The sequence below is a fragment of the Denticeps clupeoides genome, chromosome 15 (assembly GCF_900700375.1).
Source record: "Denticeps clupeoides chromosome 15, fDenClu1.1, whole genome shotgun sequence".
NCBI classification, from domain to species: Eukaryota; Metazoa; Chordata; class Actinopteri; order Clupeiformes; family Denticipitidae; genus Denticeps; species Denticeps clupeoides.
This window is the reverse complement of record NC_041721.1, coordinates 15,875,293-15,894,426: the sequence shown is the minus strand read 5'-3', so window position 1 is coordinate 15,894,426 and position 19,134 is coordinate 15,875,293. Positions and strand designations below refer to the sequence as shown.

General features: G+C 41.6%; 1 protein-coding gene across 6 annotated transcripts in view; it reads right to left on the bottom strand.

Annotated features, from left to right (window-relative positions):
• Positions 1-1,498: 1,498 nt before the first annotated feature.
• The window catches only part of LOC114764751 (CCR4-NOT transcription complex subunit 2), a 29,171-nt gene continuing 11,535 nt past the window's right edge, over positions 1,499-19,134 (bottom strand). The window contains exons 2-17 of one of the 6 annotated variants that reach the window (XM_028954646.1): positions 18,022-18,120; positions 17,851-17,903; positions 17,642-17,764; positions 12,825-12,894; positions 11,631-11,778; positions 10,983-11,165; positions 9,853-9,932; positions 9,481-9,603; positions 9,229-9,353; positions 8,104-8,221; positions 7,830-7,986; positions 5,692-5,753; positions 5,552-5,601; positions 5,040-5,140; positions 3,321-3,471; positions 1,499-2,899 (exon numbers count right to left, since the gene is read on the bottom strand). In XM_028954646.1, coding sequence (XP_028810479.1) covers positions 2,813-2,899; positions 3,321-3,471; positions 5,040-5,140; positions 5,552-5,601; positions 5,692-5,753; positions 7,830-7,986; positions 8,104-8,221; positions 9,229-9,353; positions 9,481-9,603; positions 9,853-9,932; positions 10,983-11,165; positions 11,631-11,778; positions 12,825-12,894; positions 17,642-17,764; positions 17,851-17,877 — 1,605 coding nt within the window. In that variant the 5' untranslated portion in view covers positions 17,878-17,903; positions 18,022-18,120 and the 3' untranslated portion in view covers positions 1,499-2,812. Of the gene's footprint in view, positions 2,900-3,320; positions 3,472-5,039; positions 5,370-5,551; positions 5,602-5,691; positions 5,754-7,829; positions 7,987-8,103; positions 8,222-9,228; positions 9,354-9,480; positions 9,604-9,852; positions 9,933-10,982; positions 11,166-11,630; positions 11,779-12,824; positions 12,895-17,641; positions 17,765-17,850; positions 17,904-17,982; positions 18,000-18,021; positions 18,121-19,134 lie in introns of those variants that run through there. The other 5 variants (XM_028954647.1, XM_028954645.1, XM_028954643.1 and 2 more) reach the window with 5 other exon arrangements.

Genomic DNA, 19,134 nt, shown 5'->3' with positions numbered 1-19,134 from the left:
AATATATTAGTCTGGGCCGTGTGTTGATTGTTTCGATATTTCTTGGCTCTACGGCCGTATTATCTTTTTTATTGTTATAGCTTTTGTTGGTCCAATATGAAAAACGTGGCCTGCAAATCACAGTCCGACACAAAAGGTTTTTGAGTGACCGTCATTGCTCTGTAGTTTAGGTGGCGAGCCTGTGTAGGGATGAATCTGTATTTTCTTGCTGAGGTTCATACTTTACGCGATTGATTGGTTAACTAATTTTATTTGACTGAAAGCCTTGGTTTTTAATCCTGTTCTTAGATTTCTGACTTCACACTCTGGGATCAAATAAATACATTTTCATGAGCTTTTAAACAACAATATTGGCTACTGAATATGCCACTAGGTAAGGTGACGTGAGAGAAAAGGGACTTGAACCTCCATCAGTTTGCCGAGATTGTTGCATAGTTGCAACTGCAAACTGACAGAACCAGCGATTCTTAAGGCTTAAAGCTCATTTACGCTTTTCCTAATTAGCCAAGACCCCTCAAAAGTTATCTTGCTTGGTTTTATTTCCCTTGGCTGCACTTAATGTTGCCATAGACACGCATTACGAGTAAATGCTTATTCTGGATAATACCCGATAACTCACAAACCTCAGGAGTAACAGGCCTTCTTGTTCACCCCAATTTTCTCTAACAGCCTGCTCTTATATTACCAATTTCCTGACTTCTGAAGTCTCCCTCGTTTGTTTTATTCAGGTTTGAGCCATCAAGGCATTCTCACTCCTGAATTAGTGATCTGATTAGACCTCTAGTGGTTGACACATGTAATGCATAAAAAAAAAAAGACATCCTGCCAGTGTCCACAACAGAAAGAATTTACAATTATGCACACTTCAATAGAACTAGTAGTTTAATTATAAGAGCAGTTTGTCACCATATGCTAACTGCTGAATTGGCACTTGACTTAAAACTGTGTAAGATTTCATATTAACGTCCTGTAGCACATGAAAAATATTAATATTATTATCCCCAGTGGTCCCTTTCATTGGTCAAACCTTTTCAACTGAACAACACCAATCCTGGTATTTAAATCTAGATTATCAGGTCTAGCCTTTTTTGTAGTGTGAAACCTGTTTGACCCTTGACCTACAACCCACATCCCAGTAACCATTTCCTCTCTATTAGTTGCATGAAATTTAAGTATTGTAACCTGTACGTGTGTAGAGGATTTGGATTAGGCAGACAGATACATTATTAAATCGGCCAAAACTAAAGAGTATGAATATGTGTGTATATATAATATATATATATATTCAGAAATATTTAAGAAAGGGGTAGAAAATGAAAGTGAAGTGATTGTCACTTGTGATACACAACAGAACAGCACACTGTGCACCCAGTGAAAGTGCTGTGAAATGAAAATGCCACACAGGATTCTGGACAGCCTTTCTACTTTATTACAAAGAGAAGCAGCTCGAACGTGGTCAGAAAATACAAGATCGATCTGTCTGTCTTTTTTTTTTTTCTTCTTCTTTTCAATAATCAATTTTTTATTGGTTTTTCTTTTCCTATGAAATGCTGCCGCTGAAAACAGCCAGAGGGAAGTGCCTCAAGTCCCACTCCAAAAAAAAAAAAAAAAAAAATCCCCCAGCTCTGTCATACGGGTATGGGTGTCCTTGCTTCAGTGATCTGGCCCTTTGCTCCTTCCGTTTGTTACAATTTGATTTGTTCCGTCTCAAGTCGTGGTAAAGTGTTGCTGTCGTTGTCATGGGTAGAGTAGAGAAAGTGCACAGGGGGCGCCAGTGAGCTCCCTGTCCAACAGCTCCAGCCGAGTCCCGTTTCATCCAAGTATTGCATCCATGCGCACCTCCTAAAAATGAGGTACGGCAGGGCAACTTTTTTTTTTTTTTGCTTTTTGCGTTTTTTTTTTCTTCTCCAAAATAGATGTCATATATATAATATATACACATTCGTACATACATATCTCTATCATGTGATGTTAAAAAAAATTAAAATAAAAAAAGAAAGAAAGAAAATGTACACATTTATTACAAAAATTGTAACAAAGACTGGACAGTGTTTTTCCCATTCGCTTGAGAACAATGAAGCTCAGTGAAATTCCGAACCCTGGAAAAGCGGCTGTGTTGACTAAAACAATGTCTGGTCGTGTTGATGAAGCTAGGCTGATGATGGCCAATGAAAAGCAGCATGGACGGTGGGGCAGGGCGCGCTGTGAAGAGGCAGGCCTGCCTGGACGCAGGAGAAAGACGGACGAAAGTAAAGGAGCTTCTGATCTGCTTTAGGCTGTTCTGAGTACACTGGGTGGGTGGTCTTTATTAGCAAAGTGCACTACGCTGCACTACTGCACCGTCTCCTGCGGATTCACTTCTCTCAGGCTGACGCTGTGACGGGGATGGGATGGATATTTAGGCTTCAGAAAAATAAGTATAAAACCTTTCTGTCACAGTCAGCGTAGGTCTGATGTCCTGCCTTAAGATCCCATGCATGATCTGAAAGAGGGTGTTTTACTCAACAAAACGAAAGCATAGAAAAAATCAAGTAAGAAAAGGAAATCAGACTGGTCAAATGAAGGGAGGCAATGAAAGGCTTTATGGATTTTTGTGTGTTTGTATGATTTTTAAAAGGGTCTGTGTGTTCGGACAGTACATCATTCTGGAGGAAGGAGCCCCACAGCCAAAGCGGCAGTGCAGGTCCTGGTCGGAGTCAATTTGCCAGATCGTTGAGGAATTAAAAAGCAGGATGCCTGAGCCACACCACCATCTACCATTTCAGCGAGTGACGTGCCAAGACAGCCATACCCCCATGAGCTGGACGGGGGCTCAGAAGGCCTGCTGGGCTGGGTTGTAGTTAAAGGTGGATGGCACGTGAGGCCTCTCTTCTAGCTTGTCATATTCCAGGTGAAACTCCTGCGAGAAGGAGAAGAACAAAAAGGGTACAGGGGAAAAAAACAGGAAGTCAGAAATCATTGTACCCTTTTAATTTATGCATAATGCTGAATGTAGTAATTAGCATAATAAAAAGAGCCAATGCTCTATGATTAATGCATTGCTGTGAGATCAGTTAGTACTGTGAAAAGGGCCTGACGCATCTGAAAGTTGAATATACAAGACAACTTTCAATACACAAATAATAAAAATGTACCAAATCACTATAAAAGTGTAAAACGAGCGTGCTTGCTGTTTCAGTGCGATTTCAGCCACGGAAAAATTTTTTAAATGTATGTCTGCACTGAAAAATCTGATAAAAGGATCAGTATTGCATCATCAGAATTTCCAAATTTTTTTCACCTTTCAATTTAGGCTATAAAAAAAAAAAATTCATCAATACCTTTACCTTAGCCACCTTCCTCCAGTTAAGACAGTCAAAGAAGTAGTATGTGCCCCTCTCGTAGGTGTTGGTCTTTAATGTGGGCTCCATGCCAGGCGCGCGCGTGATCCAGACCCTCTCCTCCTTGTGGTACCGCCAGTCTCGGTTGAAACTGCAGAACCAGGAAGGGGTTATCTATAGCGACGTGACAACCACATTAACCGGATTCTGTCGTTTTTCATTCTGCCACGAGGTGGCGCACGTTCTCAGATAAAAATCGATGGGGAGGAACTCGGCGCAACCAGCTTTCATAGCAACACAATATACCTGCATTCTACCTGCATCAACAAACCAAATTAGAAAAAGGAAATTATGATTGCGTTGAATAGTTATTAGCAAAACCGCACAAAAACCTTGCTTAAAGGTGCAGTACACAACAGCTGGCAGTGAATGCCTACATGGAATGAATCACTCGGACCTCTCTACATGGACTGCAGCTTTAACGTTTGAGGCACTCTTTAGAGGAGTGGGGCGCTCAAGGTGGGGGGGCTGTCAGGGCCCATTCGTATGAAGCATTTTTTTGTGTGTGTACTTCCAATATTTTCCAAAAAGCTGCAGCATTTAAACATGGGACTGAAGCATATCAAAGGACACGCAACACAAGTTGATGGCTAGTGAGACCAAGGCGTGGCCAGAAAAAACACCCAACAAGGGTTCTGAAGATTCACACTTAATGTAAATCAAATTATATTTTTAATAACAAATCTATATCTAACAAGGAAATATAAGAAATTGGAGACCAACATAGCCCAAGATGTCTTCAGCTACAAAAGGGGAGCCACTTAACCATTAAACAAACAAACAAATAAATGACTGAAAGAATAAAATCAGGTAAATATTCTAAAATAAATCATTGTGAACCACTGACAGTGGAAAGTTGGTTCATTCAGGGCCAAAGTAGAAATAATGGAATAAAATATATAGATCATAGCCCTATGATATCTGATAACGGAATCCGCTATTAAACACGGAATATGGTGTAATTCACATTTCTGGCCGTCGCAGCCCACTACACGGAGTTTCGAACACACACAGAAACAGTCAGCCAGCAAATCAGCTGATTCAAAATGTGGTTTTATTATCATGGTTCCAGTTCAATATGCAAGTGGGCACAACTTTTTTTTCCCATTTGTATTGTATTCCACAATGTTTATTTATTCGCGTTTTTTGTTGAGGTCAAACGTGAAGCACTTTTATTTTTACAAAAGGAAGAATGTGTAATATTGTGAAATTGTTCTTTGCATGAAACACTGGTAGTAGCCTAGTGGGTAACACGCTCCAGGTGGGGGGACTGTCCCTGTAACTACTGATTGTAAGTCGCTCTGGATAAGGGCGTCTGATAAATGCCGTAAACATATTATTTACATGTAAACGGTTTACTAAAGTAAAGAGTAAACGCTCAAGTACTTTGCTGAACAGTGATTAAATGTGATTTATCATATTGCAGGTTATTTTTCCCACCAATTCCATAATCACACAGTTTATAACAGAATACATGGAATTCAGAAGAATTATAATGGAATTATATATAATGGAATTTAGGAAAAAATAAAAAGGAATTTAAGAAAAGCCCCAAATATGCAGATATGGCAGATGAGATATTCCCCAACACTACACCTTTATAAAGGCCAGGCATTATAAATAAACCAATGTAAAAAAAAAAACGGGACAGATACGTACAGCTCTACCGCCGCAAGAAGCTGGAGAAGGTCTCCCCCATTCATGTAGTACAGGTAGAAGAGCAGGTCTTCTCCATACCGCGACAGCTTTATGGCAGCCAGCTGAGGAGACAGGAGAGCCAGGTCAGCGCGTCCTCCTCCCTTCACCCAAGCCCCAACACGGAAGACCTGCACACTCACTCCTATACTCGCACCCAACCACAGTACCCCGGAGCTTGCGTCTTAACACACAGTCATGCTAATAAGAAGGTTGCACTCAACTTCCATCTAGGGGCCGAGTCTTAAAGTCTTACAGCTATCCACCACTTTGAAAAAAGCTTGTTTGCTGTTGCTAGTGCACACAAAACAGGGCAAACCACAGGGGGAGGGGGGAATAAGAACAGCTGTATTAGTGGATGCACTGTCGACCGGCTGGATCACAGGCGCCAATTTAACCACGCACACAGCTAGGATGTGTCATTGTCTGCACACCAAGACCGGACGGCACAGGAGGCCTGGGTGGGCGCTACCTACCTTGTCCCTTATGTGAATGTTGGTTAAATATTCCGATGGAACATGGAAGTCTGCCGGAGTAAAAGACAAGAGATGGGTCACTAGTCAGGTTCTCGCAGAAACCTGCGTAACGCTTAACGAAGGCGGGGAGAGGGGCTCACCGATGTCCTGAGGCCGACATGGCGCTGACGCCCAGGGAGACGCAAACTTGGGGTAGAGGTTTCTGAGGAACAGAGCAGAGAAGGGAGGCTGTTAAAACCCTGACCAATTACAACGATGGTGGATGTATCTAGAACTACAGAACACTAGATGGAAGGCTTGTGGTTATGCGTCGTTCCATAGGGGGGGGGGGAAGACATCGGCTTAGGAAGTAAACCCTTAACCCTCAGCACCACAGACAGCTCCTATCGATTATTCAGTAAGACACAAACTTACAGGCCTATGTTATTTTAATTTAGTTTCTGTTTCAAATGAACAACAGACCCGAGCGGCAGTGAATGTGTGAGAACAGTCTGTGACTATCTGCAGCATAACACCTACATACAAGTGGGGACGGATCCGGCGACGACGAAGTGGGATTTTACTGTAATCCACACGGCCGTCAGGTCGATTCATCATCCAATCAAAAGCATTTCCCTCATCTGGTGCTGGCCAGAAGCTGGTAGCATTGGGGTGCTCTGTAAACATGTCTACTGAGGCATCGTTTCCGATATCGAACACCTGCAATAGAGCTTTAATCGGCCCTTTAAAGTTGAGCCCGACCCGACAAGTGCAGCTTTTTATAGGCCCGGATTTGTTTGCACGCGTTATGAGCGCTAGACTTCGAGGGAAAGGAAATGTGTGGGCAAATGAGCGGGTTTAAAACAATAATCTAGCCTCCGTTTCACATCCTCAGCATCCATTTTCACATCTCTATCACAACATTTAAAATGCATCACCTGACGACGGAGCATTTACAGCATTCAAAATACACAACAATAACTGTCTGGTTTTATAGCCAGTAGTAACAGAGCCTTTTGCTGCTAAATCATATCATGTATTTTGCAGTGATTGGAATAACAGAGTTACATGGTGAAAAAAGGATTTTTTTCAGAAATGGGAAATTTAACCAACAATGTTACCGTTACGGACATCAAAACGCGGCACGTTGAAGTTTGTTTAATCTGACTTATCACAGGAGCATGGATGCTTTTTCTTTTCTTTGGTGAGGTATGAGACAACTACAGTGATGATGATGATTGGCTAAGGATGAGTTAAACTTCATTGTAAAAGCCAACCAGAGACTGAGTTGGACGGGTCAAGAGACACTGCAATGGCAAGTTCAAAATTAGTGTCTTTACAGTGGAATTGCCTTTTTGAATTTAAATGTGAAATGTACATTATGCCCTGGAAGTCATTATGCCCTTTATATCTACATCGGTAACGAGAGATTCAGATCCAATAAAGCTCTTCTCATTGTCTGACGCTTCATCACATCTAATGGAGAAGAACATGGAGAAGTTGATAACAGCACAAACCCAGGCATGGCTAATGTAAGTTCCACTACTAAATGGGATACAGAGCCACACCCTGCACATTTTTGACAAATTTAAACATTTCCCTGGTAACAAGTTACATTTATAATGCTGTAACTCAGTTACTTTTTAAAAGCTGTAACAAATAAACCACAACTTTTTAAAGTAATGTACCCAGCACTGGTCTTTTGTACACTGACATTCACTTTGAATGCATGAAAAAGTGGATTTTGGGTGGGTTTGTGAAATAAAATATTTTTTTAAAAAATGTAAAATTTTAAAAGACCAGTTAATCATTAATCTAATGCATATGCTGTGTACGAGTTTTTCGGGATGATCACTGATTCAGTCTCATATCTTGCAGTCACTCATCTCCGGCAGAGCGCATTCGTTACATTAACAGATTAACTGTCTGTTCAGCCTGTCTGAGGTGATTATTCCACCCAAAATAATTGCAAACAACCCCTGAGTGAGGGATTAAACCAATTATTTCATGCACATTTCCAGCCGAATCAAAGCATGAACAATGCACAGCAGCATCACTGTTTAAATAAGTTGTTCAGGGAAACCAATAACCAATATCAAGCCAAATGCAATGCAACATTGATCCCTTCCCCCAACCTTCATCTTATTATTTTGGGTTGGTCACTTTTAGAGACAAAGAGCATTAAAGCAAAGTGGCTCTGGGAAAAGTTGAGGGGCGGGGTCCAATAACTCGTCACTGCCCATGATGTATTCCTCACGTGTCGAGCAAATATTACGGGACAGCTGGTTCTGAGACTTACTCCGGCGAGTTCAGGTTGAGGCCCAGTGTTGTCAGGTCGCTCCCCAGGGCCAAGTGAACCATACCAGGGTCCGTTTCTGCCGCTCGAATGAACGTCAACAGTCCAATCATGCCAAACTGGTCTGTTACCATTCCTGAGGGAATGTTCGTCACCCGGCCTACAGGGAGGAAGAGGATGGGATGTCGCCATAAATCCAAAAAATTAATTTATTCATCTGACAGACTGCAGGGTCGGGGGAGTGTTATGCTGCTGAACGGTGGTGCTGTGACCTCACCATCGGGTAACACCTGGATCCCTTTCTTCTGCTGGTTGTTCTGCGTTGTGGAGGTTTTATCTCCAGGGAACTTGGGTCCATCTGTGCTGGATGAATTTTTGCCTGATGAATTTAAATTCTGCATCGGAGTGAGTGAGAGAGGGAAAAAAAATGGCTTATTAAAAAAAAAAAGAAGAAGAAGAAAAATAAATCTTCAGCTTTTGTTCAGTTTGGTTAAGTCAGAAAAGTCAGATTGAAATACATCAGCATGCAAGCTCAGACATGAGTAAGAGACAAAGAGAAAAAGGAAGACAGACAGATCACAAGCCTCTGGAGAACCTCAGTGCTGTTAATTAGAAAAGAGACTCCTTTAATGTTCAGCAGAAATATCTGCATCAGTAGCTTCAAGTTGTGCGGCCCTTTACTGATCCAAACAGAAAGCTTTTTTAAAAAAAAAAAAAAAAAAAAAAAAAAACGTGTTGGAAAGAGATATTTTAGCCATGTAAAAAGTAGCATGTTTGGAATGGCTGCAGAATGGCTGCAGTGTTTTGCTGTTAATTTATCTACAGAGTGATGTCTGCTGATGCCACTGTGAATTAGGAAAGGAGGCAGCATATCCATGCACTACACTTGCAAATGTACTATAGCGGCAGGACTTGGGGTTAAAATGAAGTCTTGGCCACAGGTAAATTAAAAAATCAGTAAATCCTGTTAGAGGTCAATGGCTAACGTCGCTTAGAATCACAATTATGGACGATAAGCACCTGAAATAAATAATAAACACACCACAACCTTAGTTGCAGCTTAGGTTGCTGTTGCTAGGCAACCTCAGCTTGTAACTGCTTGTAACTCATCTGAATGTGTCTGAATTTTTTTTTATTATAAATCAAAGGGAAATTAGAAAATGTAGTGGTGTTGCAATCACAAAACTACATGACTGAAGAATTTAAAGGCTTACTGTTTTGCATTTACATTTACAGCATTAATCAGACGGCCATATCCAGAGCGACTTACAAAGTGTGTTTTGCTCAGGGACACGATGGTAGTAAGTGGGATTTGAACTTGGGTCTTCTGGTTCATAGGCGAGTGTGTTACCCACTAGGCTACTACCATGTATTTTGTTGCCAAATATGTTGAAACTCTTACCGATTTGCTGTCATCGTTACTTGACGTTGGGTCCTTGTAATTGGGCCCAGGCAGTGCAGGAAAATCCTCATTGTGGATGGAGAAGTCTTGGGACTGTTCATTTGATGGCTTGGTTACCATTCCAACTGTAACAGCAGTGAAAGGGAAGGAAAACGTCACTGAAACGTAAAATGTTCACATCAGCTGAGCAACCAAAGCCGGGGGTATGGCAACACGAAAGAATATACTCATAGTAGGAAGTCAAACTCTTACCGTAAGGAGCCCTACCAGCCAGAGGGTTCAGCAACGGCTGGTTAGTGCTTCCTTCCCTTCGGCTTCTGTCTGCAAGTGCTGGGAAGTCCGACAGGTCCAGACCCGTAACGTTTTCACTTCCATCTTTGGGTTACAGAAAAAAAGAAAAAACATTCAGTACCACATATTCAGTTCACATATTCGCCTCTCATGAAAAGCACAACTGCACAACAATGGAAGAGTTAATCGAATAACCTTAAATGACCCATGAGGTTCTTGTAAGTACTGAGTGCCAATGCAGCAGAGGAACTGAACATGCAATCAGTGAAGGAAGCCATTCCGAATAATCGTTTAGTTAAAAAAGAAACTATGAAAATTAAATTCAGATTTTACCTGTTCCATTAAAGATGTTGCTTGATAACGAGTTGTTCATTCCAAACACCGAAGTCCTGTTCATCCCAAAACCTGACATACTGTAAAAATAATAAATAATATCTCAGAATCACCACATCAGACCTCTAAACTGTATGTTTATTCATTGGTTTTATTGCCAGCAAATGATGTTGTGCTTTGAGAGAAAACTGAGAATTGTCCTTCAAAGCACAATCTCTCGTACCCTCTCAAATTTTACTTTCACACCAGGACTCCACCAAATTCATTCCATCCGCTGTACATCTTAAAATTGAAAATGCAGTGCTTCAGAATCTTTGCATTTTAGTCCAGTTTCTGATATATTATTCATACTTTAAAATCCCTTTTTATCAACTTTAGGTTCATGCGGTGCAATCCAAATGGTACGCAAGAGGGGAGTAACGTTGTTGTTCAAACATAATATGAATATTTTAATTGCCACTGACAAGCAATACTGTTGTAGTAGGTTCACTATAAGAATGGCACAGTCTTCACTTCTCCCTCCGTGTTGAACAATTATGTAAATGCACAACGCACTTATATTTTTTTTCCCACTTCTGCGGCATGAGAAGCGAGGAGTTTTTTCCCCCCATTTGCCTCATATATACATTCTTTCAATTATTTGTTGTTTTTTTAACTATTTAAAAATCTAATTTATACGCCCATGTCTGCTTTGATGTCCTCCTTTTTTGATTTTTTATTTCATTCTCCATGTTCAAAGTAAGAAGCAGTGATACCTTCATTTGCATTTTGATTGTGTCCACACTAAAGAAAATATTCATGCCTGTCATGGGTGATTGTGTCTATCAGCCATCTATCATGGGAAGCATACCCTCAAGGTTGCCTGTAGTAGCAAAAACCGGTATTGAGTTTGAGAGTTCAGTAGCATGACAGACCTACTGAACAGAGAGGCAGCAATGCAGCATCCAACCTCCCAAATGGTCATAACAGCAGAACCATGAATTGCTGTGCTAGGATTATTTGACTTGTTGTGTTAAGAGATAGTGGTTGAAAGGGGGATGCCAAGTGCTTCTGAAAATAGAAACTGACTTGAACATTCAAACCTGAGGAATTTCCCAAATGAAATCCATAGTCCGCAATGGGATCCGTACCTGTTGATAGTGAGGGGCTGCCGCGATTGCTGCTGCTTTGGCATGCAGATGATGCTGGGCGAGCTGCGGTTGGGACTGCCGAGGCCGGAGCTGCCCATGTTGTTGGACCCCCTGCTCATGCCCATGCCCTGCCCCACCTGAGTGTGGTTCATCAAGTTCCTAGTGTTCATGGGCAGGATCCCCCTGAATAAACGCACACATACACACAAACCATTAGCTAAAGGCAATAAATACATCATTTTGTACTAAGAGCTAAGACATGGTGTCGTGGGCACCATTTTCACAAACCCACTCTGGAAGGACACTGTTATTTTAGTGCCCATATAAGGCAACATAAGTATTCGGACCATGGTTTGCTATAGAATATTTTATACAGAAGATAGCAAGAACGCTAAAATAATTGACAGAACATTTTATTTCCCTTATTGCAGTTTTAAAGAAATCACTGTAAATCGGCATGCTATAAATGATATTTAAAATGCTCATACATTATAAGAGTAAACTATTAGTGAGTTGTACTCACACAGTTTTCCCTCATTTGATTTTTAAACTATGATTTATAAATTAAATTTATTCTGGGTCTGAGTCTGACACTTTTGAGGACGCCCCACTGAAGTCAGCCATGTGAGATAGAAGCGGAGCAGAGACCTGCTCGGCGAGGGCGGAGTGTGGAGGGACATGGTGGGGACGCCGGTGGTGGGGGTGACGTGGCTTGGAAGCTGGCTGCCTTGTGTTAAGCTTCGATTCAGCTGAGGATTGTTGTTGCTCATCGCCCTCATCGGGAAGCCTAGTGCACCTGGAGCACAGCGGAGACACAACATCAAATCAGAGACTATTCAAACAAGGTGTCTTTGCTGAGCCTGATATGTATCCTGATCTCAGAAGCCAGTAACTGTAAAGCATATATTAAAAAGGTCCCCTATCATGAAAATTTCACTTTGTGACAATATTTAATATTAATACGAATTCCTTTAGAAAGCAGAAGCTCATATGGTCTGATCTGGAATTTGTCTCCTTATGTCTTTATCAGGGGAAAGGTTTCCTCCAGTTTCTCATTCTTTATCTGCCCAGAAAATGATCTCCACCGACCGTCATGGCTTCCAAATGTGTAAAGCATTGCAGTTGTTCAGTGAACTAAAAAATACATTTTTACATCCAGTCACGGGAGCCAGTGAGTTCATTTTTTTTCTGTAAAAATGCTGATATGACTTCCTGTCTGCGCTATTGTTGTTGGTGAATGGTGTTGATGGGGCCTCTCTCCTCCTCATTAGCATTTAAAGCTACAGACACCGAAATGGTGCATCCTGGGAAATCTCATTGTGCGACTGATCAAAAGTGGCTGTAATTCTGCACCAAGGCTGAATATCAGAAAGAGACTTCAGATAAGATGTATACAAAAGGAAAAAAAAAAAATTTAAATCATGTCAGGGGACCTTTAGAAAGGTGTACCCTTAACAAATTCAACAAAAAAAAACCTGAATGAAAGATTCTACCTACAGTAAAACACAAAATAATACCACTTGTGCAGAATTATTGTAATAACCAGGACACACACCATTTGTATAAAACAAAGGAGGATGTCACCAAGGGAGACCTCTTCCTACAAGGTTTCCATGGCAACATCCCACACACCTGCCTTCACCTCCAGAGATGCAGTTATGTAGGACAATGTGCAACAAGCCTGGTGGACAGGACCTTTGCCAAGCTCCCATATCTACCTTTGTCAGAGTATATTATGAAGGTGTGGGCAAGGTGCTAATGACGACTGACAAGGCAGCCTGAAAACACCCCTGCTGAGACAATGAAAACCAATCAGCACTAATGAATAGACACCATCCTTACTTTGCCCGTATAAACTTGCACCAAGCTGTGACAATTGACCCGATGACGATGGTGATGGAGAAGCCAGCATCTGGAAGAAACAAGAGAAACAACACGCTTTATTCATGTACAGAGGTTATAATCGCTTGAGATATTTTCTGAACAAAGTTGGGTTTTGGTTTTTTGTTTTACATGGCCATTCTACAGAACAGTTAATGGGTAGATGTATTTAAAATAGGGGTGTTGAAAATATTTGTATAATCAATGCAGCGCGATGCAGAAGTGGACAATTCTGCATCGATGCATTGCAGAACATAATCGATTATATCATAAAGATGTTGCTTGGTGATTTTGTGGTTGCAGCGTGCGCTGGACATATTGCAGGTGTTCTTTCTGCCACTTCGAAACACACACACACACATGAACCGGGAATGGAGGAAAAGTTGATCTTAACAGTCTCTGGATGTTCAGAGATCACAATATGACATTATCTGCGCTCACCTGACGCCACATATGTCTGAACCAGGTATTTGTGGTTTCAGGTTGTGATTGGATCAGTGTGTAGTGGAGGAAACTCTGGTGAAGAATGCTGAGAAAGGAGGTCCATCACGCTCTCTATTTATTATGCTTACAGCACCTCAGTACAGCCATGCCCAGGTAAATATCGGTAACCGCTCGAACATGAGACAGGGACATAAAAGCAGTGACGTTTGGTACGTGTAATGTAACACAAAATGAAATAATAAAGGGACCACAGGCACTTGGACCAGTCTGCTCAGTTCCTCTGCTTGGTGGAGAGTTGATATGCATCAGGACCGGGGCAGGTGACTAACTCCGCCCACAGTATAGTACCGTGTGCATTTAAAGGAGTACTACCAGTATATACGACTATTACAAGGGGAGCGCGGAGTGAACGGCGAGAGTTTTTCTGCTAATTGTAGCACATTAAAGCGAAAACACAGGCGTGTGAGACATTAAGTTGTATTTGAAAAAATGTAGAAAATTTATGGGATGAATCGATATAAAACCCCTCTATATAAAACCTTACAGCTCATAATGCAGGTCAGAGCAAATGAGAATCACGAGGTCAAAGGAACTGCCTGTAGAGATCAGAGACAGAATTGTGGCACGGCACAGATCTGGCCAAGGTTAGAAAAAAGATTCCTAAGAGCACAGTGGCCTCCAGAAGAGCCTTGGTGAGAGAGGTAGAGAAGAACCCAAAGATCACTGTCGCGGAGATGCTCCAGAGATGCAGTCGGGAGATGGGAGAAAAGTAAAAAAAGACGGAAGCCTCTCCTCAGTGCAAAACACATGGAGCATGCCCGCATGGAGTTTTTTTTTTTTTTTTTTTAAGCAAAAAGGACTGAAGGACTCCAAGATGGTGAGAAATAAGATTTTCGGGTTTGATGAGCAAATCTCATCCTTGCTGCATCTTTCCCAAAAAGTCTCATGGCAGCATTAGATCAAGAGTGCTTCTACTGAATACTGAGCAAAAGGTCTGAATACTTAGGACCATGTGATATTTCAATTTTTCTTTGTTACTAAATTTGCAAAAATGTCAACAACTCTTGTGTTTTTAACTTGATTTTAGCAAATGGCTGCAATGTAACAAAGAGTGAAAAATTTAAGGGGGTCTGAATACTTTCCGTACCCGCTGTATAGTTCTATGAAAACCAACAGTGTTGCCATAAACTAGCTGTTCAAGAGCAGCGAGGACTACATGTATGCAGCATGAGCTGGAACAGGGAAAAAAAAAAAAAAAAAAAAAAAAAAAAAAAAAAAAAGTGTAAAAAACAGATTATTTCCTGTCCCACGCTGCAAGTGCACAAAGGAACAAACCAAACATCAAACCAAAAACAAGTTCTCTCCCCAAGACTCGGTGTGCCGGCTCGGGCGCTGCAGTAGACGTGCCTTTCCTCCACCCATTTCCCATCACATGGGCACAACCACGCACAGCGCAGGCCACTTACGGCCTGCATTAAACATGCATAGCCTGTGCACCCAGTGGTGGCGCATGAAAGCAACATGAATTATTCAGCCAACATGTGCGAGAGGCACACAAAGAAATAAATAAATGAAACAAATTCTGCTGTGGTTAACACTCGCTAGCGTCCGTTCATTAAGACGGGGGCGGGGTCAGGGCATAAGGCCTCTGACCCTTCAAACAGTCTAGCCGGCTCCACATGAAAAGGAAGTATTGGAAGTATTTCGGTTCAGGACGGGTTCAGGCTCAATTGTGAGAGAAGTACAGTTGAGCCTCCTTTTTTTTTGGCCTGAAAACATTAAAATACATTTCTTTCATTAAACCAGCTTAAAACTGCTAACACCAGCAAAAAGAAGCTACTAGTATTTTTATGTTCCAAAGGCAAATACAACCATTTAAAAGTTAATTTATTAAATCACAATTAATATTGTGAGTTTTTCATGATGTTAGTAGATATCTATTGTTCATTTAAATTCAGAATTCAATTTCACAGTCAGCGGTAAGACACTTGTAACCGCAGTGCACTTGCTTGCTTTAGCTTCCACTTCCGAACAGAAAGAAAAGGTATATTGAAAATATTGATACAGCAGTATATCGCAATGTTTTATGTGGTGATATTGTATCGGTACAGAGACACCAAATATGAATATTTCTGTATACAAAAATACGGTGCTGGCTCTACAAGCACCACACCAACCTTAGCTAACTGACTGGGCACTTAAATATCTTCTTTTCAATCTTAACAATTCAGTTCTGATTTTAGTTGTTTTGGTTAATTTATGAATGTAATATGAGGCACCCAGATCGCACACAGTATATCAGCTGAAGAATATCACAATATACAGACATATAATCATGTTGTGACCCATGTCTCATGAGATCCTTGCCAATACACACCCCTAGTATATTACATACTGTTTTGGTATTATTTATGAATAAATAATATTTACTGAATAAAAAAACTGGCCACCTCATGGGTCATGTCCATATCCCCAGATTCTGGCTCACTGCTGTAACGCATCATTTATCACAAACTGACAGCATTCAGCCAGCAGCAGCCACACTGACGCAAATTTGGCTCAAAGATGATAAACCCCTCTCCATCTCAGAGCTCTTTTTTCATATTGGCTCAGTGCTGTGAAATCTCTTGAGGGACGTACGGTGGTGCCTGTCTGCTTATCTCAGATGGGTCTTAAAAGGCTGAAAGGCTATTAGTTTCAGAAAAGGCACATGGATTACAGCTAAAAAAAAAATTACAATCAAAAAGTACAAAAAAAAAAAATGCTCCATGTCGTGGGCTCAAAAAGTAGGCGTGGCTAACGCTATTAATATGCACCACCATCACGAGCCTTTTATAACTATGCCTCATTATTTGGGTAAACTGGGTACAGTTGAATTTAATTGCTATAAATCAACCTCGGTTTGAGCACCCGCTTCAATGCTGTGTTTCTATTGGTTGCGCGTCACAATGCGCAGGGGTCAAAGTTCAACGATATTCAACTCTGACAGTGTTGCGGACCGGCAAGCCACGCAGCCAGCTGTAGGCCCCCATGCATCCAGCGCTCAAGCTGACGCCTCCCATCCTACGCCCGGGTTCGGCAAGCGCGGCATCACTTTGCGCCATGGCATTCCTCAGCCTCCCACAAAGCTCTGGTTTATGCAGTCCTTCCGCGAGAACAGGCCGTTGTTGATGAAGGGTAGGAGGTGCGACCGTGGAGGAGAGAACTCGCTTCAGCTCCGTGTTCTCCCACCTTCGCCTTCGACCGCCTTCCCACACACCAGAGGGAAGGTCGTCTTTTCAATGCTCCTGAAGTGGGCAAGTTTGCTTCAGCACAACTTTCACTTTGCTTGCAGTTGTTACCTTTTAAACAGGGACTTTCTGGTTAAATAACTTCTTGTTCTGGTATCCCAGGACGCTTAGTACAATCTTGGAAACAAATGGGATAATTTGTAATACTGCAGGCCAGAGTCTAAAGGGAATATTGTTCTTATCCATGGGATCATCTGCAGGGCAAACGACCCCTGGAATTATGGGGTGGGAGGTCACTTGGCGACCTGCCTTGCCTTGGTACCCAGTGTTCAGATCGTCACACACAATGCAAAATGCTTTGCTATATTTGCAATACTGTGGTCTGTAGCAGTTGCTAAAGCATATCATACTGTGTATGACTGTGTATGTGACAAATAAAATTTCAATAAAAAAGATTTCCGCAACACAAGCTGAGAGAATGGTTGGAAATGGTAGGTAGGAGGTTGGAAGGGCTGGAACACACCACAGAGAAACAACGTGAAACAGTTCCAGGTTCGTTCCTTAATACTGAATAGGTTAGGGGAAAAAAAAAAAGAAAAAAGAAGAATACCAAAAATTCCTGAAAATTAAACATTGGGAGTAGTTGGACCTACCAACCGGATTGTGATGGGAGTTTAATCCATAAAAATCCATAAAATAAAAGTTGAGGCTGCACAACCACATTTTTTAAAAAGAAGGTAGCCCTACTGCTGAAAAACAAAATATGAGCATGAAAAAGTGGCATCTGAAAATAAATTTCACAAGAAACAATAAAAGGCAGAAAACTGCCTGGTCCTTCAAGAAGAGTTACAAAACAATAAAGTGTTTTATATCAGTACTTAATATTTGGATTAATAGATTAATAGATGGACTTGCCATAAAAATAAATATATTCAATTTATTTGAAAGATTTGCCTTGTTCCTGAAATAAGGCCTTTCACGATGGCCCAACTCCACACTCCAGACCAGAGCATGGGTGGTTCTGGACCAGTGCGGCCCGAGCCACCACAAACCCGCCTCCCGTTGGGGAGACGGGGACAACTTTGAACATGCTGGCACACTTACGTCTTTCTCCGATCGATGTGGGAACATCGATGGCTGGCCGTAGTACATGCTTTCATCAGGGTAGTCGCTTTCGACCCCCTCTACAAACTTCTTTCTTGTAGCACTAAACATGCTGTTTGTCACCTGCAGGGGGAGAAAGGAAAGGGGTTTTAAAAGCTCGCCATCACCATTTGCTCATCCTAATCAAACCAGCCCCATGGGCTCCTCACCTCTTCCCGGGCCCAACATCGTTTCATGAAAAAGGTCTAAGGATGGGTGATCCCTAAGGACACAAAGTAAGGAGGGCACAGAGAACCTTGCATAAAAAGATTTGGTAAGAACAGCACCGTTATGAAGGCTACCTGCTGATAGCCACTCGGACAAGACTGCTGAACAAGAACCTTATCTTCCCCAAACACACACGGACGTCTCAGGCGCTTCTCCTCCAAAACTTCAACAACTCTTGTCTGTTCAGTGAACTTATGGTACTGGATACACAGCTGCCAGACCAAAATACAAGATAAGTACACTTAATATCAAAAAAGTCAAGGAGTGTCAAATATAAAAATCTTATTTTTAAGAGAACTATAAGTTGCAATATATTATTGAGACTAAATGCAGTGGTGAAAAAATAAAGGGAGCACTTAAAACAACACAAAGTCAAACTCCAAGTCAATCACACTTCTCCGAAATCTGTCCACTTAGGAAGCAACACTGACAAGCAAGCCGGACCTTTGCATGGCTTCAATAACAATTATTTTCGTATATCTCGTATGTTATGAAATTTTGTGTTCGACAAATAACTATTCATGTTACAGAACAGAGCATCTGTCTTCCCACCCCCACCCCATAGAGAAGGCACAGCTTCTGTTGAGACACCTCTATATATTGTATAGTTAGTTTATAGTCTACAGTTCTTGACAAATCTATACAAAATGCCTCTGATTATGGACCTGACCTGTCTACAGTTATTTTTTCCAAATAAGCAGGAAAATGGATGTTCATCTTTCATATTAAATATAAAAAATGAAATGAAGGATTTTCATAGTGACCTGCCTGGTTAACAGGCTGGTTTTTATCGCCAAAAATCTAAAAGTCTTGTTCACTAACTGTTTGTTTAAATGGTAAGTGAACTGTTGTGTTTTACCTACGAATTAATAATACATTATTTTGATTAATAATCGTGATTACAACACTGATAAAAAAAATTGTGTGATTATCATTTTGGCCATAATCATGCAGCCCTAGCAAGGTTTACTGTGTCTGTCAGCATAGTGTAGAGCGCATGGAGGCGCTACCAGGAGACCGGCCAGTACATCAGGAGACGTGGAGGAGGCCGTAGGAGGGCAACAACCCAGCAGCAGGACTGCCACCTCCGCCTTTGTGCAAGGAGGAAGAGGAGGAGCCCTGCCAGAGCCCTGCAAAATGACCTCCAGCAGGCAACAAATGTGCATGTGTCTGCTGAAACGGTTAGATACATCCTCCATGAGGGTGAGATATGAGGGCCCGACCTC